The 27394-nt window shown below is 47.0% G+C and overlaps 1 protein-coding gene across 2 annotated transcripts in view; it reads left to right on the top strand.

Moving 5' to 3' along the window:
* Window positions 1-276: 276 nt before the first annotated feature.
* Window positions 277-27394, top strand: part of cni (protein cornichon) — a 104979-nt gene continuing 77861 nt past the window's right edge. For both annotated transcript variants that reach the window (XM_037418120.2, XM_037418119.2), the window contains exons 1-2: window positions 277-430; window positions 605-673. In XM_037418120.2, coding sequence (XP_037274017.1) covers window positions 350-430; window positions 605-673 — 150 coding nt within the window. In that variant the 5' untranslated portion in view covers window positions 277-349. The remainder of the gene's footprint in view (window positions 431-604; window positions 674-27394) is intronic.

The raw sequence follows: 27394 nt of genomic DNA, 5'->3' as shown, positions 1-27394 counted from the left end.
TAACTAGAAGAAGGTTACCTGATTGGTGGCTAAAGTCAAAGCACGAGTGAAAACTAAACCCTTCACTGCAAAGTACCAGTCCTCAACTTCACTATTTAAAAAAAAAGATAAATCCTGTGGTTAGTTCACTAAGCATTACGGCTGGGTGACCCTAGCCGCCGCCCGATCTAAAAGGTACAGCCACATTCATCCATCTATCCATCCATTCATTCATTCTACAGTGAAAGAGAAAAAGGGTGTGGCAGCTGTTTTCTTTCTGATGCGGCAGGCACCTAAATAGAGGAGGCGTTGGCGTGGCGCTCTATATTCTACGCGGCGCTCGTATCGCCAACGCCGCTTGACAACGAAAATGGCCTTCAACTTCGTTGCGCTCTGCTACATCGTAGCTCTTATTCTGACAGCCCTCCTCATATTTATGGCCGTGTTCCATGTACGTACAATAAGCACGCACAGACGTGTTATTATTCTTCTCTGTCGCCGCCACTGTCCTGTGGTCGCATGTCGCGGTGATACGGTGGCGGCAGCCGGCCTCTGCTCTGCGCGAACGTGACGGTCCGTTTTCTGTGAAGCGCCCTTCTCACCATTCCGTCCACATCTCTTGCAGGTGATCGCTTTCGACGAACTGAAGAACAACTATAAAAACCCCATTGAACAGTGTGACAGCCTGAACCCGGTGAGTGTATGCATCCCAAATCACCGCAGTGTGTGTGTGTGCAGATCGGGCACTAACTTCGTAAGCGCCGCGGTGTTCAAGACGAGCAGGTGTCGCCAACTGGGCAGCCGCGATGCTGAGCGGGCGTGTTCGATATTCAAAGTTTGGGGGGTACAGTGGACCGTGTTTATTGTATAGACAAGCCTGCGCGGTAACCAGTTGCAAAGCTGGAGGGGGGGGGGGGGGTGTAATTTTTAAAATTTTACGTGGATGCACGATACACACACACACGTAAAAACGCGCACCATGGATATAAAAGGTAGCTGACCCACCTCACCCAAGAAATGAAAATTTCCTTTTCAGCGCTGGTAAAAATTGGATACTTAGCAGCTAATGATGCCCCGCCGCGTTGGTCTAGTGGCAAAGGTACTTGGACTCTGATTCGCAGGTCGCGAGATCGAATCCCGGCTGCTGTGGCTTTTCCGATGGAGGCAGAAATGTTGTAACCCATGTGCTCAGATATGGGTGCACGTTAAGGAACCCCAGGTGGTCAAAATTTCCGGAGCCCTTCACTTAGGCGTTTCTCATAATCATATGGTGGTTTCGGGACGTTAACCCACACATAATCAAATCTGTTTTCTACTGCTGCATAGTGCATTGCTACTTCGCAGTTTTCACATGTAGCGCTTATGTGCACTGTGACTCACTTTTCTATTTTCACAGCCGGATCGAAGGTATCATGGTGTACCTCGAACAGCATTTAGATGGCTACGTATTATTTTGTGATTAAGATTGTGACTAATAACAGTTATGCCCATAGACTATTCTCGACGCAGGAGCACGGGGATGCTGGTGCCAAAGAGCATGTCGTGTTAGAAAGTGAAGTGTGAAAATCGCCGCTGATGTTGCGGAAATGTCACGAAGAGGCTTTTGACTACGTGCCCGCATGGTCCGTAAGCTTTTGTGGTCGACTGTACATTGTTGGAAGCATCCCATCACTCCTATTCTGCATGTGCGCAGTTGTCTGCATGTGCTGGTATTTCAGGTGCAGGCATGATGGAAGCGTGCCTTTGACCAGGAAACAAACACTTGACCAGTCAGTTTGGCTGCCTGTAGAAACCACATGTTTATCGAGGGCATATGAGGTCACATAGGTCACATAGTTTCCTGAAGCCATATCCGTGTTTTGTTTAACAGCGAAGAACACTAACTTTTTGTCGATGGTCGATCCTGGGTGATAATTAGTGATGGGGGGCTTCTAACTCTTTCCTTCAAATCAGTGGTCTCACCGTTGTGCTGATTGTTGCAATTGTGTCAGTCGAAAGTAAAAATAAGACAGTGAAAAGTTTTGCTTGGCAACTTGTCCTACACGTTTTCTGAAGCATTCCCTATCTTCCATATTCGTTCATACACTATGTTTATGTCTCTTGCTTCTAGATATCATGCACAATATCTGACTTTCCAACCACAACATAATTCATGTGGGGATATCTGTGCATGTTTGCCTTGACCATGATTTGGCTCAGCTTGATGGCCTTTTGGTTCGGCTAGGACTGCCATTAGCAAAGGCTTGCCGGGCTATGTCGTGCCTTTTATTATATTACTATCACCGTTATTATTGGCGATTGCAACAACACACGTCCTCAGCCTCACACTCATTGCTGGTAGTTCACGTTTCAAGGGTAGAGTTGGGTAACTTCATCCAAATTTCTCATTTCAGTTTCTTGGGATGGTATTATTGAATCTGTGGTTACTTGTTAGCCTAATATTCATAAAAGAGTACACAAACGAAGGTAACCCGCCGGCATCTGTGATAAACCTATGGAATCAAGGAAGCTGTTGCACCCTGACAGATGTCTTCACGCCAGCACATGTTAAAACATCGTCACTTTAAGCGCTACCCCTAACTTGCATTGCAGGCATCTGAAGACTTTGTCGAAGCGTTAGAGCCCAGAGAAATAAAACATCAACATCCATGTGCTCGTCGTGGAAAAGAAAAGAATGAAATAAAGAAAATTATGCAGTAAGGCTCCATTCTTGCGACATTGTTAGTCATTGTTCAATGCAAGGTGCGCAGAATACGCAAGTAGTCAAGTTTTTGTTTTTTCCCCTGAAAAGTATATACTAAAGGTGTGTAATTTAAATGGAGATGCAAATCAGTAGTAAATACAGCAATCCATGTCACATCAGCTCCAATACAATCCACATGCTGAAGCCAGTAAATACAGGTCAGTCAAGTACTATCCACATCCTAAGTGGCCTGGGCTCTAACCTTTATAGTGAACTAGAATATATTCCACTGGCGGAACCAACCGGGCTCCGGCATCCTCCTTTTACACCGATGTCACGAGATGATGCCACTTGTACGTTTTCTAGCAGCTTTGGCTGCATTGTAGGACTGTCGTGGGCTCCTCTAAACTTTTAGCTGCAATTAATTTTAACTCGTGTGTTTGCTTTGTGGTTCTTTCAAACATCAAACAGCCAAATTGCTTACTCCCTCACTTGGAGATTTTGGCCAGAATTACATATTTTTGTATATTTACTGTTTGTGCTCGGCATTTGTGGTACATTTTTTACTTATTTGATAGGAACTCCTGACTTTTCCTATCGCTCGACGGTCTGTTTCCAGTGCATAGAGTTTTCCAATGAGACGTAAGGGTCATGGAATTTGCTTCAAATCATCAGGCAAAACCTGGAAAAGTCAGGGAATTTCAAAAAAGCAAATTGGTAGACACCCCGAAAAAGTGGTGACACACATAAACACTGACTATCAACTGAATTTATTATGGGAAAGTATCATTGCATTTATACCTCGAAGGTAGCCATACCACACATGCACCATACAATCACCTAAAAACAGATGCACATAAGTATAATTAGAGTTGAAAAATGAATCGGTGCATTATATACACAATCAAATGAAATCAAACTCAGATGGGTTTGGGAAGCAGCGCAGATGACCAATGCTTTTCTCGCGTGTTTATCTCTGTTATGGATGAGGAAATCTGGAGCTCACGTGTAAAAGCTGTTCTGGTGGCACACTCCGTAAGAATGGGGTACGAGCAGCGGGTTTCATTTGCAGCAGTTGTTGGCTTGCGAAAGTCATTGCACTAAAAGTCATTCACAGCCATCATCCAGAAAGTCGGTGATGCGGCAAAGGATGACGTCAGCGCCAGCCTGGCAAGGTCGAAGGAGCTCACAGTGAGGGAAGTTAGTAGGGACGACATTGCAATTATGTATGACGGTACGTAGTACAAACGGGGCCACAAAATGACGTCGAAACTTGTATTGGGACTTACAACGAAGGTCCCGTAAGGTTGGTAACCCTGCTGTGCATGTTTTAATATATAAAAGGTGCGAGCGTCCAATAAAGAGAGTCACTTGTCAATGCAACTCTAGTGTTGTTTGGTTCAACCGGCTAACTTTCTTTCTTTATTTATTTGTTTCTTTCTGTGCCAGTACAGAAAATGGAGCAAAGGCAAAAGGCTGAAAGCCTGACAAAGGGCCTTTGCTCCAAATACAGTGAGGCAGACAGGCTGACATAAGAATTTTGCAGGATACAGAAAAAATACAAAAATATACAAAAATACATAAGGTACATGTGCAAATACTGTAACACAACAGTAATAAAGTGTTATTTATAGTAAACAGAAATATACATAACCATCTTAATGTTTTAAATACCAATAGATATAAGTTGCGATTTCTCATCGCTATTGCAAGAGATATACAAAAATAACAATATACACAGGGAAGCATAGGAAAAGAACACACGCATAAAAAGCATCAGATACAACTTAGGCAAAGAGGCCGCATAGAACGATAGTCAAGAAAATTCAATGTTGTTCTCAATCAGTACCATCCTGATCGTATGCTTCGAAACTGTAAAATTTATATCTAGGAGGCTGTTGATTTTGTTTAAAAACGTGGGTATCTGAAAAGATGAGTGTTGTCGTCTGTAGATCGTTCGAGTCTTCGGAGTCCTTCTAGCGTAAGTACGAAAATCGTACAGAAAACCACGAGAATCCAGTGAATGATAGTCTATTGCGTTTTATGTACTGAAATAACTTGAAATAGTAAATCAGGCTTGCTTTGAGCATGCGATATTTCGAAAATAGCGGTTCTGTTCGCAAGTCACGTATAGGGCCACGGAAGTCTTCAAAGATTCTCAGAACCCTCTTTTGTAGAATAAACAATTTAGAATAGTTGGTTAGTGTTGTAGTCCCCCACACAAGAGCGCAGTAAGGAAGTCGTGAGTAGAAGAGAGTATAATAAAGGATGTTTTTTAGCCACAGTGGTATGAGAGAATTTAACCTGTATAAGCAGCCAATACTTTTACTTAGTTCTGACTAACTTTGCTATGTGCTCATTCCAAGATAGGTCTTCTTGAAACCAGACACCTAGGAACTTTTGGCTGTTAAATTGAACTAATATGCGTCCCTGGTAGGTAATAGTCATATTAAAATTTCTTGGTTTATTCACGGGCGCAAACAGAATGTACTTGGTCTTATTTGCGTTTAAGCACAACTTATTAAGTTTCAACCATGACGAGAGTCGATTAAAAAAAAAATTCACGTTCTCTTCAAGGTCAACAAGTGAAGAACCCTAAAAAAAAATGTTTGTGTCGTCCGCGTACATTACTAGTTTGGGGCAATCTGGAATGTGGCAAAGATCATTGATAGCCCCGCCGCGGTGGTCTAGTGGCTAAGGTACTCGGCTGCTGACCCGCAGGTCGCGGGATCGAATCCCGGCTGTGGCGGCTGCATTTCCGATGGAGGCGGAAATGTTGTAGGCCCGTGTGCTCAGATTTGGGCGCACGTTAAAGAACCCCAGGTGGTCGAAATTTCCGGAGCCCTCCACTACGGCGTCTCTCATAATCATATGGTGGTTTTGGGACGTTAAGCCCCACATATCATCAAAGATCATTGATATAACTTATGAATAGGAGGGGACACAGAATGGATCCCTGCGGCACTCCTTTCTCGACCACGACATACATAGTCTGATTGCACGTTATTTATGCTCACAAATTGGTGTCGATTTGCTAAATAGCTTTTCAATAGGTCGTGTGCAATTCGTCGTATAACACATGAGCTTAATTTATGCAAGAGGATGTCATGACATACGGTATCAAACGCTTTGCACTGATCTATGAATAGCCCAACTGTATATAACTTTTTCTCAAAATTCCCTATTATGTGATCTTTTATTTGAAGTAATGCAAGCTCTGCAGACTTATTTTTTTGGAAGCCAAATTGCGCATTATTTATAACAGTGTACTTATCAAAAAAATACTGGAGCCGCTTGTTCAATCTACTTTCTTAAACTTTCGAAAGAACAGGTAGCACTGATATGGGCCGATAGTTTGTCATGTGTTTCGGATTGCCGCCTTTAAAGATTGGACTTACGCGAGCAATTTTCAGCTTATCTGAAAAAAATGCCCGTGGAGAAAAAAAGATTGATAATATACGCTAAGGGAGCAGATAACACATCGGCCACGTATTTTATTGGCACAGGTTTTATTTCGTTGTACCTTGCTGCACATTTTTTTTTTTATTTTCCTAATGCTTTTTTCAACTTCGGTGCATGTGACAGGGGTTAACACAGTTGTATTGGGAATACTATAACTATTTGACAACAGATGTAGGACCTCACTATCGATGTCATCTTGGGTGTCACAGCATGTTACGAAATACTTGTTGAATGCTGTTGCTCCATCAACATCACTAAGGACACCCGCTTCTGTCTCTATGGAAGTTACATTGCTGCGAGGTTTGTGGCCCAGCAGGTCTCTGACCTCATCCCAGATTTTCCTTGGTCATTGCTTATTCTGCTGAAAACATCTGCGTAATAGTTTATTTTGGCCTGTTTCAACTCGTAATTAAGTTGATTTCTGTACTTCTTGTGTTCCTTTAGCATATTCATGTCGCGGGACTTGACAAATGCATGGAACATGCGGTGTTTCTTTATTTTTTTATGCAAGGCATTTGAAATCCAAGGTTTTCTTATTTTTTTGCTCTGTTGTTTCTTCATAACCTTCGGAAACGCAATATCGTAACATTGTTCTAGTTTTCCAAAAGATATCTCATATGCATCGTTTGGGTCTGCTACCTGAAGCACACGCTCCCAGTCCTCTTCAATAATTCGTTGACGAAATACCTCCAGCGTATGGTCATTGATTTTATGAAATACCACCTTTTCATTATTATTAGCTTGATAGCGATCACATGATATAGGAAAGGCTAAAAAAAATGGGCAGATGATCGCTTATTTCTAAAGAAAGTGTCCCAGCGACACACGATAAAGAGCATACGTTCCTGATGCAGATATCAAGCAGAGTTGCCGTTTTAACCGTCACTCGCGTGGCTTTTGTGATAACGTTTTCACAAGCGAAGTAGTTCATAACCTCTGTTAGCTGTCGAGCTGAGGCATCCAGTGAAAGCATATCAACGTTGATGTCACTCATGATCGCAAAATTTAAACCCGAATGGCAGGAATAATTCAGCACATTTTCAATCGACTCCAGAAATGCTGGCTTGCTACCTGCGGGTGGCCTGTAAGTGCCCTAGGCAGGCGCATCATTAAGCATTCAATGTTTTCGTTCACACTGGAAAATCGAGGAATAAGTTCATGGTTAATTGTATCCTTGACGTAAATGGCCACACCACCTCCTCGTTCTTCAGTACGCACAAGGCCATTATAAGTATAACCTTGAAAATAAGGGGGACATTCGCCACTCGTTAGCTAGGTTTTCGAAAACATAAGTACATCAAAAGCAAAAGAAAACTGAGAGAAGTAGTCATCCAGCTGATCTTTTTTATTACGTATGCTGTATACGTTCACATGAAACAATGTTAATCACTTCTGAGCGTCGTGCAGCAGTGAATTGAAAGAGTCAAGCTCATAATAGCACACTTTTGCCATTTCAGTAGTGTTTCGGCAACATAATAACCCCTAATACAGTTGTCATTAATTTAATCTGCGACAGCTGTACTGTCACTGACAGCCTCTGCTGTCATTTTACTTAGATCGTTGGTAGTGACTATTCTGAGCACCTGCGAACTTTCGTTTCGACAGGTGAATACCTTCCCATTTGTTGTCCAGACAAACTTCCACTTCATCTCCCTTTTACGTTGTATTGCGGCCCGAAGCAGTCGTTTGCCATTTCTTGTCAAGTGTTCATTAGCGTACACTGGGGATGACACTTGACTTCCCAGTACCCCACTGTCGATTTTAGCTTTCTTTGCCTTGCTTAGTGAGGCATTCCGTTTAGTTCTTCTCACAAAGCGAACAACTATGTTGCTTACATCATCCTCAGAAATTTCTTCATGCACAATAACTCCAATTTTCTTAACAGCCTCGAATGGTTCTATATCAGCAGGAACGCCCTTGATTTCCAAGTTATTGGAACGCTGGTCGACTTGATCGACACAGCACTGTTGTGTACCTCGACACTAGATTTTGCGGTCCCGTCGAACTTCTGCCTAGCTTGCAGCTGGCACAAGGTGCTGCCAGCTGCCAGTTTCATGGCTCTGTCTGTGAGCGAAATGTAAGGCAAGAGTCAGTTCGAAACAGCCGCAAGGGACAAACTTACAGTGCTGGCACATTTTAGTGGCTGTGGCCACTACAAAAAGGATTGTTCTTTTTGGGGTGTAAATTTTACTGCATTTAATGACATCTTTCATAAATAAAAAATCAATTTTAATTTAACTCATTTTCTCAAAACAGACCTTGCTTTATTTTCATTGTGCCCCTCCTTTTTTAGGTACTTGTGTTTGCACAGATCTGCGTGAAATTTTGCCCAAATTTCTTCCAAAGTATGACAAATACAATTATTTAGTTCAGCCCCGCCGCGATGGTCTAATGGCTAAGGTACTCGGCTGCTGACCCGCAGGTTGCGGGTTCGAATCCCGGCTGCGGCGGCTGCATTTCCGATGGAGGCGGAAATGGTGTAGGCCCATGTACTCAGATTTGGGTGCACGTTAAAGAACCCCAGGTGGTCAAAATTTCCGGAGCCCTCCACTACGGCGTCTCTCATAATCATATGGTGGTTTTGGGACGTTAAACCCCACATATCAATTATTTAGTTCAAATTTCAATCCCTTTATTCTATAAAAAAAATTCTACGCAAACCTTTACTAGGAAAGATACGGACTTTTTCATATCTATAACATATTTCGTATGCACTTACTATTTACTTTTATTCTACACTTCATTTGAAACGGTATGAACTATAAATGGCAAAAAAACATGTAAGTTTTGAGATGAAAAAGGGTAGGGGCAAAACGCTTAAAGTTTAAATTTTGTCTTGTTGCAGAACTAAGTGCGTGCAACTTGCAAGTAAACTAATTATATATCATATTTGAAATCAGCATAAGAGTTCTATAAACAGCTCAAGTTTTGTTGCTCTAGTGTGAATACAAAAAAAGTGTCTCCCCTTAAGTACTGAGTGGTTTTAAATGAGTTTGAACATTTTTCTTGAAAGTGTGGCAACATAAAATATATTGATCAAGAATTTCTTTGGAAGAGTTGGTGCCCCTCACTCCTCTACATCATTGACGCCGCTGATCAATGATATGAAAATGGTGTATGAACAATACTGCTTTGGAATATGTGCAAATAGCTTCACAGTTTCACCGGAGGCTGACGTCACTAGTGGTGGCTATAAAACCCAAGCTGCCAAGCTCGGTAGAATTATCTAGCGCAGTGTCTGCATGCTCGCCCCACTGCTACTACCACGTTAATAAACAGACATTTAGTTTCGTGTTGGAATGGGTCCTTCTATCGACACGGCATCCCACATCTGGCGACCCGGAAAATGAACTAACCGCACCGCCCTGGTCGACTCGGAAGCTCTCACTGCTTCCCGCCATCAAGTGCAACAACTTTAACAAGAAGTGCAGACCCAGCAACAGCAGAAACCTCGTAACCCCTTCGCAAATGAGGTCCTGCCTACCGGCTCCGCTGAGGGCGCTTTAGCTCCTGTAGAAGCCATCAAGCCATCCTGCACGCTGCTTCCTGGCCTGTTGCTTTCAAGCTTTCATTGTTTTGGGTGGACTTACCCAAGCTTTGGTTTGCCCAGGTCCAGGCTCAGTTCTCTTTGGCGTGCACATGCAAGACTGGACCTGCTACGATAATGTTGTCACCCACTTGGACGCATGTTACACCTACACCAAGGGATATCCTTGCCAATCCACCAATGGCCAACCTGTATGAACACCTGAAGGCTATACCTATCTGCCACTTGTCACTCTCGGAAAGACAGAAGATACGACAACTGCAGTCCGCAGAGCTTGCTGAGCACACACCTTCGCAGCTTCTGGCCACATGCATCCACTCGCGGGCAACGTCCAAGTCCAGGATTCTTTCCTGCGATTGCTTTGACTCCTACGACTCCCATCGCACACCCAAGCAGTTCAACAGGCTCAGGTCAGGCTAGCTCTCGACGGACTTGCGGAGATTGCTGATCGCGTTGTTTTCGCCTCCTTGTAGCAGTTGTCGTCCACTATTCAGGCTGTCCATGCACCAGAGAACACCATAGAGCTTGCACACCGTATCGATGACATCGACCACTGGCTAACTTCCATTCAACAACAGCTGGGTGAACGTCTTCCCATGAAATAACGACGCCATTCGCTAAGCAACGACCATGACACCATCTCATCACTGCAACCTGACATCGATTCGTGCTACTACCACCGATGCTTCAGTGACAAAGCTGGGCTATGTTGATCACCCTGTTCTGTGGGACATGGAGAAAACGACAACTTAGAGGTAGCTGCAAGTTGCCAACCAGGAGGCCGTCGCATCTTCGTCACAGACCAAATCACGACGCAGTGTTACCTAGTCGACAGCGGTTCCGGCATTTGCTGCTACCCGTGATCCCACGTTCAAGGTCCTCGCTAACCAACATCTTTCGATCTCAGTGCGGCGAACCAATCCACAATCAAGACGTACGGCTCGCTTCACTTGCGCATTCAGCTCAAGAACCTGTGCCGCGACCTTCACTGGAACTTTGTCATCTCTGACGTCGCCGAGCCAATCATCAGCTCAGGCTTTCTGGCTCACTACAACCTACTTCCGGACTGCCGCAATGACCGCTCATCAACGCAACAATGGAAAATTCCACACCAGGTCAGCGAACGACTGCCGAACAGCCAAGCACATCAAGGTACTCAGTGTTGACAATCACTCGCCGTATCATGCCATCCTCGTCGAATTTCCCAACTTGACACTCCCCAGCGGACTTCCATGCAATGGCAGCACCGCATCTCTTCAGGGCCTCCAGTTTTCTGCCGTGCCCGTCACCTTGCCCCGTACCACATGTGCATAGCCAGAGCACAGTTCGAAGCCATTTCTCCAAGAAAGAATCGTCCACCACTCTGACTGTTTGTGAGCCGCGACACTTCACCTTGTTCTAAAGAAGACTGAAGGCTCACACTTTGTGGGGAATACCACGCCCTCTAAGTGCGCACTACCCGGACAGGTACCCCGTCTACCACATAAAGGGCTTCACCCATCACATTCATGGCTGCCACATGTTCTGCATGCTACACTTGGTAGAGGCCTACATGCGCAAACCCATGAATCCCAGTGATGCCCTGAAGACTGCTATAATCACACCCTTTGGATGGTTCGAGTCTCTTTTCACGAGCTTCAGCCTGCAAACGCTGGACAAATATTTCAGTGCCTCATCGACGAAGTCGTCCCCAGCTACGACTTCTGCTTCGTTTATTTACCTTGATGAAATACTGATATTTTCCCACGACATCAAAAAGCACCACAGGGACATTGGAATGCCTCGATGACCATGGTCTACCCGTCAATGTCCAACAAAGCATGCCAGGCTACGAAGTTTCGTTTGAGGAAACTCGTTCCTTGCCTGAACGCATCTCGGACCTGTAAATTTACTCCCGACCCAGCACTGCTAATGACCTTCGTTATTTCCTTAGCATGCTGAACTTCACAGGCTTTTTTTCGCCACACGCAGCGAAATACCAGGCTCACCTTCACGATGTAGCTGGGCTATGCGGAAACCAACCTATCATGTGGACACCAACATTAGCGAAAACTTTCGAAGAATGCAAAGCGGCTCTCTGCACAGCCACGCTCCTCGGCGATTCCGTGCCAGACGCTCCCTTGGGATTCTTCACGGACACATCTAGCTTCACCATTGGCACCATCCTCATGCAACGTATGGACAACACCGGGCATCCCTCGGCCTTCTCGTAAAAAACTCGCAACTCTGTAAATGACCCCTTCAGCTGCCAGTTCTACTGACGAAACCACGACCACTGCCCTGACAAATTTCTAGCCTACTACAGAGAGCTTCTGGTAATATATGAAGCAGAGTAACACTTTCGTCATATTTTCGAAGCACAAAACTTCACCATCTGTATGGACCACTAGCCCCTTATCTATGCGTTCTCCCAACATTTTAACAAGCGTCCGCCTGTACAGCAGAACGAACTCTCGTTCATCGAACTGTTCCCCACCGACATTCAACATGTCAGCGGGAGGGAAAACGCGGTCGCTGACGCACTTTCATGTGTAACAGCCATCAGATCGATGCAGATAATGGGGGACGTCCTTGCTTAGGCTCAGACTACAGACGCCAAAGCGCAGGAATTTCTAGAAGACACATTCTCACTACAGCAAAAAAAAAGTCACCTTTCCAGGGTCAGCAGCCACAATCTGCTGCGACATGTCGACAGTACAAAGCAGGCCTTATGTGACCCTGTCCCATCCTCGTGGTCTTTTGAACCAGCTCCCCAACCTCAGCCATCCAGGCATACGTGCCTTTACACTCCTTGTGGCTGACTGCTACGCCTGGCCCTCCATACAGCGAGATTGTCGCACGTGGGCACGCTCCTACGTTCACTGCCAACGCGCTAAAATCACCAGGCATGTCATGTCCCCGCTCGGAACATTCCCTCTGTTTTCTGGGCAGTTAAGGCATGTCCACCACGACATCATAGGACCCTTCCCCCCGGCTGGACCCCACCGCTCCTGCCTCACCATCACCCGCTGGTACACTCGATGGCCCGAGACAGGGTCCCTGGAGGGAAGACGTCACCTGGCGCCTTCTTCCCTGGCTGAATTGCTCGTTTCGGTGCTACTCGCCGTGTAACCACCGACCAAGGATGACAGTTTAAGTCGCACCTATTCAAGCTCCTCGGACTGACTATCGGTTTTGAACGTTCGAGGACAACCTGTTACTACCCTTGCACCAGTTTAGTTGGTTCGAGCGTTTCAATAATCGAACATTTCAAGGCAGCCATTATGTGCGACCGGGACTCAAGCTGGCTCGAGGCCATCCCAGCTGTTGTCCTCGTTCTTCGTGCCACCTTTAAATCAGACATCCACACTATACCAGCAGAGCCTGTCTTCGGAGAATCACTCCACCTCCCAGGGAGTCTGGCTCTAGCGTTTGTGGAGAGTGGAAGTGCTGTTCAGAACTCCTGTGTTTGTGGGAGACGCACCACGGCATCTCGTGCAATGCTCCCCGTTTCTTCGCCTGCTTCATGCGAATTTTTCGACTGAGAGACTTTTTGCCTAACTGGCGGTACCTTTTAACTCAGCAAGTGGCCATGACCTCGCCTGGCCACGGTGGTATAGTGGCTAAGGTACTTTGCTACTGATCCGCAGGTCGCGGGATCGAATCCTGGCTACGGCGGAAATGTTGTAGGCCCGTGTGCTCAAATATGGGTGTACATTAAAGAACCCCAGGTGGTCAAAATTTCTGGAGCCCTCCACTACGGCGTCTTTCATAATTATATGGTGGTTTTGGGATGTTAAACCCCACATATCAATCAAGTGGCGGTGACCTCACCGAAGCCAAGCTTGTCGCAGTGAGTTGATTTTTCGTCCATTCATGTGTGAGACTCCGACGCTCGGAGGCGGGCCCTACGCGGCTGCTGCTACTGTGGCGTGGTTTCTGTGTCCCATACTACGAGCCCGAAGCAGGCATCATTGCGAAGGGCTCTCAGCCAACTCACGACTCTGTGTCGTTGGAGCATTCAAGCACCGTAACGACGTCCTCTAATAAGCAAGGGTCGTCGGCGGCGACGGAGAACGCCGCCGGGCATTGCACGGCAGTAACGACACCCGAGACGCACACCATGGGGCTGACATCTGATCCAGCTTTCACCAGTTCTCCTTCCGCACAACAAAATGACATTTTGACTGGGGAAAGAATGGAAGACAATGCTGCCTCGAATTGTCCTGCTGACCACACCGATGATGACGATGCAGGTGGCTGTTAGAAGACCGTCATCAGGGAGCGACGCGACCACAAAATGAACATCCACAAGGAAACCCAACCAAGCGAGAGCATCCTGGACGTCTCTCAGCGCAATGTACGCAAGCAGAGTGGGAACCAACATTTGCCTCGACCTCTTATACAAGATGAAAAGATAATTCTACGTCCTCACAGAGGGCTTTGCCTGGGTAGATACGTGCCCTGAGCTCGCTGGCGCTCTCTGGAGCGCTGTTGGTTTGACTATCAAAGACCGCGAGGACATCATATTCCGACTGCGACAACTGCAAAACCTAGCGATCATCAGCGCACCCCAGTCCTATGTGGCCGACGCATTAAACAGGGTGCGGGAGCGGAGGACTGGGTGAGCATGTTTATCCCATCGCAACATACTTTGCAGCTTCAGACACCTCTTGCAAGGGTATCATTCCTGGCATTGTGCCCGGTACGTCGTCTTCCACGCTAGTAGATGAACTTGGGGCTCCTGATACCCAAATGCTTCAAGCACGCATGATGGGTCAGACCAACAATGCGTTGGTCACTTTCAAAGGATTAAAGGTCCCTCGCTACATATGCTTCTACGGGGCCGAACTGCATTGTTACCCCCATCACCCCCGACAAGTGGTTTGCAAGATTAGCCTTAAAGTGGGCCATCGAGATGATCATTGCCCTACACCAGACTTCATATGCCCGACGTGTGGCGCCGACAATCCCACCCAGTCGCATCCTTGCACTCCCCACTTCAAATCCTGTGACGGACCTAACCCTACGACGGATCCAAACTGCCCTCGCCGTGAGAGGCAGGCACGCAACAAGGCATGGATGCGGAAAGCCCTCGAAAATGAACTGCGTCAACTCCAACCCTCCAGTGACCATATCGTGTCAAGCCAGACAGTCAAGACCTGCCATTCACGCATCCCGATGAAGGCAGAAGAGTCACGCTCCAAGAGCCGATCAAAATCGCGACGCAAGTCAAGGACCCGCTCCAAGTCTCGGACCTGCTTCGAATCCCGGACCCGCTCCCCATCTCGGACTGGCCTCAAGTCCCGCTCCTGCTCCTGCGAGGAATCAAGGCGTCCATCGGAAACGCGCGCTTCTTCCCCATCTACACAACGACCCTAGAGGAAGACTTTGCAGAGCAAACCTGTTGGCAAGGAGATACACGCTTTCTTTGAGCAGCAGTCGGCCCTGGAAGGGAACGCTATCAAGGTGGTCCTCAGGAGTTAGGTCAGGTAGAGTGTCCCCCACGGCTTTCTCCGCCCCGCCAATCACTCTCCACCAAGTCCCCACAGATCACTAAATCTTCGACCCCTAATCTTCGCGTGGAAATAACACGCTTACGTCGAGACATGGAGGTGTGGTGCCAACGCGTGCAAAAACAAATGGATGCGCTGGTAGCACAAATGGGCACCAGTATGCTGGCTGCACTCGACAGGATAGAACGTCGCATAGAAATCCTTCAAATTGAGATGATAGAGCGCTTCTAGTCATGTATAGAATGCACGCTGGCACGTACCACCGCCGTGCCAACTGCCGATACTAAACTTGATCAAATCTCTCAGCCGTCAACATCCAATGCAAGTGCACGGCGCTCGCACCCTTATACACACGTCCTTCCGTTTCCTCCCTCGATGAAGATGGCATCGCATGACACGCCATGACTAGCCCGCAGGGGCGCCTGCGCAAGTAGGCGTTTGGTGTGTAGCGACACCACGGACCCGAGCTAACGGGGGAGTTTTGACTCCCTCCCACCCCTAGCCGTGCGTGGCTTTGCCGTGTCCGGGGAAAAGGGGATCCTGGGGGTTGAGCCGACGCTGGGTGATTGGACCTTTAAGGCCCCCCGGCAGAGGCAACACACCCCTTTGGCCCCGGCTTCACGTAGACGGCAATCCTGGGCTGACCCACCCAGGGGAAATTGGCAGGATCTCTCCCTACATCTTCGTCTTTATCTCTTACTGTTTATCTGTCCTGTCTTCTACTCTCTTCCGCTTACTTCCAAACTTCCTGGCGGCTAGGGTTAACCCTGTGCAAATAGCCTACCTTGGTCTAGGCGCATTGGGTTATAGTGGCGTTGTACGGCTGGCGTCTGCAGGTTTCAGCATCCGCAAACTTGTAGCGTCCCCTCGTTGGGCTCCGTGGTGGGTGGCCGCCAACGCTGCTGAACAAAAATACGACAGGCATGCACAGAGCATTCTCCTTACTATCTGATCGTACCGGCTTAAAGCGGGTACGCACCGATGATATAAACTTTTTTAACCAGCCCAAAGAAACATATCCTCACTATCATGTTATCCACTGTGAAAAAACTGAAAAACAAGCCAGAACCGCCTCTCCTTTCCTGGTTTCTAGATGTCTTACCGAAACTCTTGGCACAGGATACAAGGTAACCAAAATGGCTAGTGGAGACCTTCTCCTTGAAATCCGTGACAAAGAACAATTTGAAAAGCTAGACCGTCTCTCAGATTTCGGTGGCATACCAATAACCATAACACCACATAGATCAATGAACACAACTCGCGGAGTGGTATCTGACATGGACTTACTTGATTGACTGAGGCTGAACTTTTGGAGGGGTGGAAGAGCCAAAATGTCACTAATGTACAGAGAATCATCATTAGAAGAGATAATAAGGAAACACCGACGAAACACTTGATACTCAGATTTGCATCCAGTAAACTACCGAAATCTATTCAAACAGGGTACACAAAGACATCTATCAGGCCGTACATACCAAACCCTCGTCGTTGCTTTCAATGCCAGAGGTATGGCCATGGCTCTAAAACCTGTCGTGGTCGCCAGACTTGTGCACAATGTGGAGTACTAGGCCATGTGTCGGAGAACTGCAAACAACCGCCACACTGTGTAAACTGCGAAGGAAACCATGCCGCATATTCACGCTCCTGCACATACTGGAAAAAAGAAAAAGAAATAATTACATTGAAGGTGAAGGAGAACATTACATTTAAGGAAGCACGGCGAAGAGTCGCTCCATTCTATGGACCTACATACGCTGATGCGGCGCGTCAGGGGGCACCGCCGCACCAGCCTTCGCCACTCCTTCGGCCCGCGCATACCGAGCCGACGGTTGTGGCACCTGCCCCCAAGGCGGCTGTAGCCCAGGCTACACCGCCTACTTCCAAACAGAGACCGGAGACTCCAGAGTCCTCCGGTCTCAAGGTTTCACCTCACCAGGCGAGGCCCGAAATTCGAATTAACAGCCCGCACGTGCGGGTATCCAGTGCCTCCGAGGAGGCAATGGATACGTCGGCACCCTTAGTGCCGAAAGAGCGGCGTGGCTCACTGGAGCGCGTCAAGAAAACAAAAAAGCAGATAACAGGGCCTGGTGATGGCCCTGTTAAGTGAACTCAAACTCCCTGTCTAAACAGCCACTCGCTTTTCGTACACACAGCACTATTTTACATTCACCATGAACACTCAAATTATACAATGGAACGTCAGGGGCCTTCTCAGAAACCTTGACGACATCCAAGAACTCTTACATGAACACTCACCAAAAGTGCTGTGTGTACAAGAAACACACCTTAATTTAAAACACACAAATTTTCTTCGTAAATACGTTATTTTCCTAAAAGACCGTGTTGATGCTATGACATCATCCGGAGGTGTTGCCATCATAGTGAATCAAGGAATAGCATGCGCACACTTACAACTCCAAACATCCCTTGAGGCAGTGGCTGTTCGAGCGGTTCTTTTTGATAAACTGATCACAATCTGCACTATTTACATTCCTCCTAGCTATCAGCTGCAAAAACACGATTTACACTCTCTAATTGATGAACTTCCGGAGCCTTATGTTCTCCTTGGAGACTTTAATGCGCATAGCAGGCTATGGGGTGACTCTCGGTATGACGCGCAAGGTTGACTGATCGAACAAGTCCTTATCTCGTCGAGCGCGTGTCTCCTACATCGAAAAGAACCAACCTATTATAACCTCGCTAATAACACCTACTCCTCCATAGACCTGAGCATAGTATCTCCATCTCTTGTGCCTCTACTCCAGTGGAAAGTCGTCAGTAATCTGTACGGAAGTGACCACTTCCCCGTAGTTTTGAGCACAACGACAGTAACCGAGTGTCCGCCACGTGTTGCCAAGTGGCTCATAAACAGAGCCGACTGGGAACAGTTTTATACTATCGCTTCTCTTGGTTGGAATGACATCTGTACTTTGAACATTGATGTTGCTGTGAACTACTTCACAGCGTTTTTGATTGATGCTGCAACAAAATGCATCCCACAAACAAATGGACACCCTGGAAAACGACGTGTGCCATGGTGGAACTCTGAATGCCGAAACGCGCGCAAACAGCAAAACAGAGCTTGGAGGCTGCTTCGGAACTCACCGACAGCCGAAAATCTTGAAACCTTCAAGAAAATAAAGTCTCAAGGCAGGAGAACGCGTCGGCAGGCCAGAAGAGAAAGCTGGCAGAAGTTTTTATCAGGGGTTAATTCATACACACAGGAGGCTAAAGTCTGGAACATGGTCGGTAGGATAGCAGGAAAACAAGTACACACACTTCCACTCGTAAACACTCAGGGTGATACCTTGGAAGATCAGGCAAACTTCCTCGGTGCACACTTCGAACAGGTATCCCAGCTCGTCCCACAATACTGACACTTTCCAAAAATACAGAACAAGAATAGAAAAGCAGAAACTCGAACACAAATCCACTAGATACGAGACATATAACCAAGCTTTCAGTCTAGCTGAGCTCCGAACATCTCTAAACTCCTGGAGTACTTCTGCCCCAGGTTCTGACCGTGTGATGTATAAAATGTTAAAAAACCTACCAAATGAAACCCGAAAAACCTTACTTTGTTTGTACAACGCTATTTGGTCTTCTGGCACTATTCCTACCGCCTGGAAAGAGGCTATTGTTAATCCCATTTTGAAAGAGGGCAAGGACCCTTCTTAACCCTCGAGTTATAGGCCTATAGCACTTACAAGCCGCTTGTGCAAAGTCTTCGAAAAAATAATAAACTGCGGACTTATACATTTTCTTGAAAGAAATAATTTGCTCGACCCATTTCAGTGCGGTTTTCGAGAAAGTAGATCCACCACAGACCACCTTGTTCGTATCGAGGCACAGATCAGAGACGCCTTCGTCCATAAACAATATTTTCTCACTGTGTTCCTCGATATCGAAAAGGCTTATGATACAACATGGCGTTTCGGAATTCTAAGAGACCTGTCCCACCTTGGTGTGCGCGGAAGAATGTTTCATATAATCGAAAGTTACCTGTTAAACCGGACATTCCGCGTCCGTCTGGGCAGTGTGCTTTCCCAAACATTTGTCCTGGAAACAAGCGTGCCACAAGGTGGTGTGCTTAGTTGCACACTTTTTATTATTAAAATGAATTCTTTGCACTTGTCCATTCCCCGCAATATGTTCTATTGTACATATGTCGACGATGTTCAGCTTGGCTTCAAGTCATGCAACTTGGCCATGTGTGAGCGGCAGCTTCAGCTGGGTTTAAATAAGGTCTCCAAATGGGCAGATGAAAACGGATTTCGATTTAACCCACAAAAAAGCACGTGTGTTTTGTTCTCTCGAAAAGAGGCATGCAATCGGAACCTGACATTCGACTGAACGGGCAACGTCTGTCCGTCAAAGCCGAGCATAAATTCTTAGGCTTAATCTTGGACAACAAGTTGACCTTCGTACCCCACATAAAGTATTTAAAAACAAAATGTTTAAAAGCCATGAATGTTGTAAAAGTGTTGTCACGTACTACGTGGGGTAGTGACAGGAAAGGCCTCATGAACCTGTATAGAAGCCTTATTCGCACCCGCTTAGATTATGGGGCCGTTGTTTATCAGTCTGCGACTCAAAGTGCTTTGAAGATGCTGGATCCCGTGCGCCATTCGGGCATCCGCCTTTCTACGGGTGCTTTTCGCACCAGCCCCGTAGAAAGCCTTTATGTTGAGTCAAATGAGTGGTCGCTTCGTCTGCAAAGAACCTACATGTCCTTTGTATATTTCCTTAAGGTGAAAGCAGGCAAGAGGCACCCCTCATACTCTACTATTAATGACTTGTCGAGCTCCATTCTTTTTCAAAACAGGCCTTCAATGAGGCAGCCCTTCTCAGTTCGCCTGAAGGGTCTAGCTGATGACACTGGAGTGTCACTCGAACACAGTTTAATGGCTCCTGTAGCATACCCGCCACCGTGGCAGTGGCAGACTATAGATTGCGATGTGTCTTTCCTAGAAGTTACTAAACATGCGCCTATTGCCCATATTCGAACATACTTCTTGGAACTTCAACACAAATACACACGTCCTGAGTTTTTTACAGATGCCTCTAAGTCTAACTCCTCTGTGTCCTACGCTGCTGTTGGCCCTTCCTTTTCGGATGCTGGCCCTCTACATCTAGGCACAAGTATCTTCACAGCGGAAGCTTACGCGATACTTGTGGCAGCTAAACACATCAAACAATCACAAATACAAAAAGCAGTAATTTATACAGACTCCCTCAGTGTGGTAACGGCTCTGCACAGTCTTAAAAAACAAAAAAACCCTGTCCTCGTTTCACTTTACTCCATTTTATGCACACTCTACACGCTCAATCGACATGTTGTTGTGTGCTTGGTGCCAGGGCACCGTGAGATTCAAGGCAACATGCTGGCGGATCAGCTTGCTGCATCCGCCCACGAAAGCACCGCCATTACACCTTCATCAATACCGGCCCTTGATCTTAAGCCGTCTCTCAAACGAAAACTACAAACTACACGTTATCAAGCCACACCTTGGCCATTGGCCACCAGTATCAAAATCACGTCACATAGAGGTAACATTAACGAGGCTCAGGATAGGACACACATACACGACACACTCATATCTTTTCTCCGGTGGCGATCCACCATTGTGTGACAGATGTGGTGGAGCACTAACAGTTCTTCGCATTTTAATTCAGTGCAAACAATTGTACACTCTAAGAAAACAACGCTTTCCTTCACCCTACCGACAACATATACCTTTACACCCTGCAATGTTTGTCGGTAGGGAACCGCTCTTTAGTCACAAATCATTGTTAGCGTTTTTAAAAGAAACTTTTAGCTTTCATGTCATATACCCGGGCATATCGTAGCACGACCTCTCCAGAGAGGTTTTCGCTGCGGTGGCTACACAATAAAGCACCTGCCTCACGGCCCTTGGACGCAAGGGTATGAACGAGTGAGGCACTTGTGCTAATGCCATACATGTCCACCATCGTTTTTATTATCATTAACTTTTGCCATCTATTCGCACCACACACACCTATCACGGCATGGTCATGATTTTATTAATTGTATGTTTTTACCCGCTTTACTGCGAGGAATTTTATGGCCCTTATACAGCCGCTAATCATAATCATTGTCCACATTCCTGTCTCATGAACTGGCGCTCTTTGGCCATCAAATGGCCCTTGCGCCAAAAAACACCATATATCATCATCACGCCATGACTAGTGGTATGGCAATGGAACTGCAGAGGATTTCGCCAAAAGCAGAATTCCCTACAGCAGTACATAGCCGCATCCACTGACGATCCTGATGTTATCTTCTTACCAGAATCAAATTGTCCGCCTTCCCTATCAGGCTATAACATGCTTTTGGGTGCCTCTCCTCTTGTGGGAGTCCTAGTTTCAAAACATGTCACATGTCGCGTGCATACCACTAGTTACATTCCTCGCCAAATAATCGAAATAATTACGCAAAGCTCAAACAGTGAAAGCTTGTTTCTACTAAATGTGTACAGTTCCCCCCATTCGTCTACACACTGCTTTAATCGACTTCTCACGGAATTTGGGAGTTTTGGATGGGTTTGTGTGGTGTGCGGGGACTTTAACGTTCCACATACAGTTAGTGGTTATGTCAAATCGCAAGCCAAAGGAACACACTTGTAGAATGATATATGTAACATGAGACACACTTTACTAACTGACCCAGAGCACCTCACTCGTATTGGTAACAGTATATCACATGACACTTGCCCTGACCTCACCTTTGTACACAATATACGGGGCCTCGTGGTAGCGCATGGTCCTCTAGAGGAGCACCTTGGCAGCGATTCTTATATTGTGGCGACCATTCTACCACTTAATGGTGCCCGAAGGAATAAGCGGCGTTTACACATTACAGACTGGGTTGAATTCAGGTAACGTCGCTGGGACCTGCCTGGGGCGCAAGGTTACGAGCGATGGCTTGATTCTCTTACTCAAGATATATAGAGGCCACCACGCACAATATGTGTACTACCACCGAAACACCAGGCATTGACCCACATTTGCTTCATCTTTGGGACACGCGGAGAGAACTGACAGGGTGATTGAAACTCCCCCTGAATCGTAAACTGAGAAAAAGAACAGATCAAATTACGCCAGAATCTCAAGAATATGCAGCGGCCCTCACCAGAAATAACTGGCAAGGATTCTGCAACCGGCTTTCAGGAACATTAGGCACCGCAAAAACGTGGTCGATTCTTCTATCCCTCATAGACCCCACCACCACGAAAACAAAAACATTTCAACAGTTACACATCCTAATACACAAGTATCGGGACGACCTCTCGAGATTTCTCAGGGAGCTTGAAAAACATTTTATTGCAACAGGCCCTGACCCTGACTATCCTTTCGTAGGCGAAACAGATGAATTGTTGAATGCAGATATATCGGTTGAGGAATTATGGATAGTGTTACAAGATCTACTCTAAAACACGGCACCGAGAGCAGACCACATTCAGTTCACCACACTCCGCAACCTAACTGGCGCGGATATCAGCCACCTCACCGGTATATTCAATAGGGAGTTTTAGTGCTGGGTACCCAAGCGGCTTGTGTACCTAGGACATTGGCGCGGCGGTATTGCGCATGCACAAAACCCCAAACAGATGTGTCGCAAGATCGATGGGGCGATGCGTCCGCGCGGCCATAAACAACGCTCCCAGCGGAGATAACCTGCCCTGGCGCATCATGTTACCCGTGATGTAACTCACCTTTACGGCGAGCCAAGCCGAGACTGACCAGAGTCACCAGCTTGACACAATTATTATAGCACAAAGGCGCTAAATCTCGGTCAGCATGTATCGGCCGCCTTCTAAGGTGCCGCCTCCGGCGAAGCAGCGCAAGGTTTTACTTCACGCCCGAGGTGGACATTTTTCTGTTGCGTAAGGTACTGGCGGTGGATCAATAGAGATTAAATTGTTTCAGCCAGATTACCAAAGCTAGAATGGCCTAGAACATGAAATCCAAAAGCGTGCGAGGCCTCGACCAGCTGAATAGGTGGCGCCGTCTAGCGGGGCCATAGTAAATTAGGCAATCACAAAACTGTTATTGCAGAAACATTGTGCATTGTACGTCTCGTGCAAAAACCGTGCAGCAACGTTATTAAGGTACTGGCGGTGGATCAATAGAGATTAAATTGTTTGAGCCAGATTACCAAAGCTAGAATGGCCTAGAACATGAAATCCAAAAGCGTGCGAGGCCTCGACCAGCTGAATAGGTGGCGCCGTCTAGCGGGGCCATAGTAAATTAGGCAATCACAAAACTGTTATTGCAGAAACATTGTGCATTGTACGTCTCGTGCAAAAACCGTGCAGCAACGTTATTACAATCGAGTTACTTTTTTAATCATTTTCAGCCTCAAAAAAATTACGCGTAAGCCAATGTGTTTATGACTGGTTGGATGAAGTGTCACAAGATGTCGACACCATCGTTACAGTAACCTTGTATTTTTCACCTTTTTGCCTGTACCAGGATACTGTACACAATAAAAGAAAGTCTCGTGATTCTGCCCCAACGGCGATTCAAAATATGTAAGTTAAATGCAGTTAGCATCACCATTTATGGTTTGCAAAAACGTAAAGGCATATATGTTTACATACGTACGTTAACGTCTACGTAAAAGCAGCTCAAAACGTTAGAAGACAGGCGTTTCGGTAAGACAGTAAACGCAAACCGGTATCCGGTAGCACGTTAAAGTAAAGAAGTATACGTACAAGGTAAAAGTTGCACAGAGTTACAAGTTACACCGTTGTTCTTTTGTCGCATTTGTCGGACTACGACCGGCCGTCCGGATTGCTTGGCATCGACGGTGCCGGCTTCAGTCGCAACTACGGCACATACGAAAAAGTTTTTTTTAGTGTTGAAAGCTGTCAGAATAATTAAAAATAATTTATTGAAAGTAATTCACTTCACTTAACTATGTATGTCAAATTTAACACTTGAAATTGTAAAAAATAATTAAATTATACTTACGTGACCGGACGCTATGTTGCTGCGAGTGCGTGTGATCTTCATGCGACTCGCGTTTGCGTGCGCGCAACTGTGGCGCCAACTAAAAGGCATTCCTGTTGGGTAGGGGTTGGGTACGCCACGTCGCGTGCTCCCAAGCCCGCAACGCCCCAAGAGAATGCGTACCCAGCACTAAAACTCTCTAATGAATACTGGCGCCAAAGTACGCTTCCCTAAGCGTGGCGACACGTCGATATTTTGTTGATTATTAAGCCGGGCAAACCAGTTAAGGTTCAAAACCTACGTCCTATATCCCTAACCTCCTGCATTGGCAAGCTGATAGAGCATGTATTCTTGCGACATCTGCAGCCCTTCTCAGAACATCAATCCTTCTTCGCACATTCTCAGTTCGGATACCGGGCTCATCTATCGGCCAAAGATGTACTGTTATAGCTACGTGAGAAAGTCCTATGGCCTCCTTCTTGCCCCCTAACGAGAGCACTCATTGCTTTAGATTTGAAGGGGGCCTTCGATCATGCTGAACACGACCTCATCCTTCACAATCTAGTCGAGTCGCATAGTGGAACTCGAATGTATAACTACATCCGCTCATTTCTTCGTGATCGTACGGCCACTGTGAGAATGGGACCGCATCGGTCTGGTTCGATCCACCTTACAGGACGTGGGAAATTGCAGGGCTCCGTTCTTTTTCTATATTATTCAATATCGCACTGGCAGGGCTTCCGCGCTTGCTCGACCAGATCCCCGATGTCGCCCATGCTATTTGTGCGGATGGCATCACTATCTAGTCGATACAGGGCTCTGATAGAGCCATCTAGGACCGACTGCAGAAAGCAGTGGATACTGCCATTGAGTACGCAAAAAAAAAAAGAGGCTTGGAATGTGCTGCTCAAAAATCGGAGCTCATCATCATTAGCTGCTGAAGCAGTAGCCCTCCTCCCCCAATTATTGTGCATGTGGATGGCATACCCATACCACATGTCCCTCACGCCCGCATCCTTGGACTACATGTTCAAGCGGGTGGTAAAGCCAACTACACCGTTGGCCTTTTATCTCGACAAGTTGACCAAATCCATGATACATGACGTTGCGTCCATGATCTGGCGGGTTTGAAATGAGCGCTCAGGGCTTAAAGACGAAGACCTGCTGCGCTTGGTAGAGGCCTGCGTGATCAGCCGCCTGACATATCATTTGACCATCCAGCGGTTGACCCAATCGCAACAACTAAGTATAGACGCCATGATCCACAGAGTGACAAAGCTGGCCCACGGCGTTCCGAACTACACTTCCACACGTCTTCTTAAGTTGGGGAGACACAACACACTAAGTGAGCTGATCGAGGCAGATTGGGTCAGTCAGCGCCAACGCCTTATACTCACCCCTACTGGCTGCAATCTCCTCTCACGCCTCGGATTTCCCGTCTCACTACTTGAGATTGAAACCCGCCCCACGCCCTTATCGCCAGCAATACGGAAAATGCTAACTGATCATCCCTTACCATGTAACATGCACCCCCAGCATTACAAGGGCCGGCGCAAATCCCGCATACGATACCTCAGCTGTATGCTCGAAGACATCCCGGAATCGCATACTCTTTACACATACACAGCCCGAAGTCGCGAAGGTTACAGCTCGGTAGTGTTAGATGGCACCGATTCCCTGCAGGACTCGGCTGCAATGCGTGGGACACATGCCGCTCATGGCAAAATTCTGGGAATCGCTCTAGCGGTACAATAGGCTATCAGTGTTCACAGTGAGGTCCACATATTGACAGACTTACAGCAGGCCTGTCGGGCCTTCCTATCAGGACATGGCATCCCAAAAGCGGCCCACCAAATTCTCAACCAAATTCCGCTGAGTCAAACAGTACTTTTCGCGTCCACTTACTCTGGACTCCTGGTCATGCCTCTCTGCCGAGCAATGAACGCGGACAGGCTGTTGCCCGCGAAATTTCCCTCCGAACAGCCCGTTAAGGCGAGGCGACCATTTCCGATTGGGGGGATCCTCTTCTCACCTACGTCTTTTTTTGTCACTACAGGAACATCCATCGCACTCAGAGTGCCCCACCGCCATCTTTCTCGTGAGAGGAGGCAGTTGCGTTATGCCAGCTACAGACTAGAACAATTCCCAATCTAGTAGCACTTCATAAATTCTACCTGTAGTGCTATGCAGACCGTTGCCCGAGCTGTGGAAACTCGCCCACAACCTTCCATGTATCGATCGAGTGCACTGCTAACATCTTTCCTCCCTTACCTGCTTTCCTTCGCCCTTTACATAACAAAGAGCTGTGGGAAGATGCTCTCCGCGATGGACATCCCAAGGTCCTCCGATCTCTGATACAGCGGGCCCGACTCGTCATTGGAGTCGTCCTAGGGACCCCGGGCTTGAGGTGCCCGCCATGCTCTCCTTCTCCATGCTTTTGTGAATAAAGACGTTTCTCTCTCTCTCTCCACATCCCAGGTGAATTACTCGCAGCTCCGCTATCCAGCACTATGACAACGTACCCCACTGACTTCGTCACCCAGCTCTGGCGCAAAATGACAAGCCTACACCTATTGTGTTCAAGGAGCTAGCATCGTGCGCGCAGGCTTTTCTCCATGGAGACACTATCCGCCCGCCTTTCCAGCCACCCTACAGATGACCTTACCTAGTTGATGATTGATATGTGGGGTTTAACGTCTCAAAACCACGATATGATTATGAGAGACGCAACCTTACCTAGTTGTCCATCGCAACGACAAAAACATCACTTTGTGCCAGAACAAGAATGACGTACCGTCTCGATCGCCCGACTGAAGCCCGTATACCTCCCTGCAAATGAACTACGCAGCACTGCTGTTTTCACAGGCATCCTTCCACAGCCGCCGTTGTCGCAGCCCGCTTCTTTGGCGACACGCCGTGGACATCTGGTACGCCTCCCAGATTTCTACAGACCCTGAGGGCTCTGCACTTCAAAGGGGGGGGGCGAGGGGTCGGGTGATGTGATGACCACTGCGCACAAACTTGCGCAGCTTCAGCCTCATCACTGGTTACCTCGGCGTGACACGGCCACTTGCTGCAACATGCTTCCGATAAGGGACAGCGCCTCCGCAGCTTCACTGAAGTCCACTGGTGACTATAATACCTATGTTACCAAGCTCAGATTCATTCCTCTGTTTTTCTCTAATCGTTTAAACGTAGTGCAAGCTCGCTCGCCCCGCCACTTCTACCAGGTTAATAAGCGGTCGTTACATT

Source organism: Rhipicephalus microplus, unplaced genomic scaffold (genome assembly GCF_043290135.1).
Source record: "Rhipicephalus microplus isolate Deutch F79 unplaced genomic scaffold, USDA_Rmic scaffold_12, whole genome shotgun sequence".
In the NCBI taxonomy this organism is placed as follows: domain Eukaryota; kingdom Metazoa; phylum Arthropoda; class Arachnida; order Ixodida; family Ixodidae; genus Rhipicephalus; species Rhipicephalus microplus.
The sequence above is the reverse complement of the archived record's forward strand: the minus strand, read 5'-3'. Positions and strand labels throughout refer to the sequence as shown.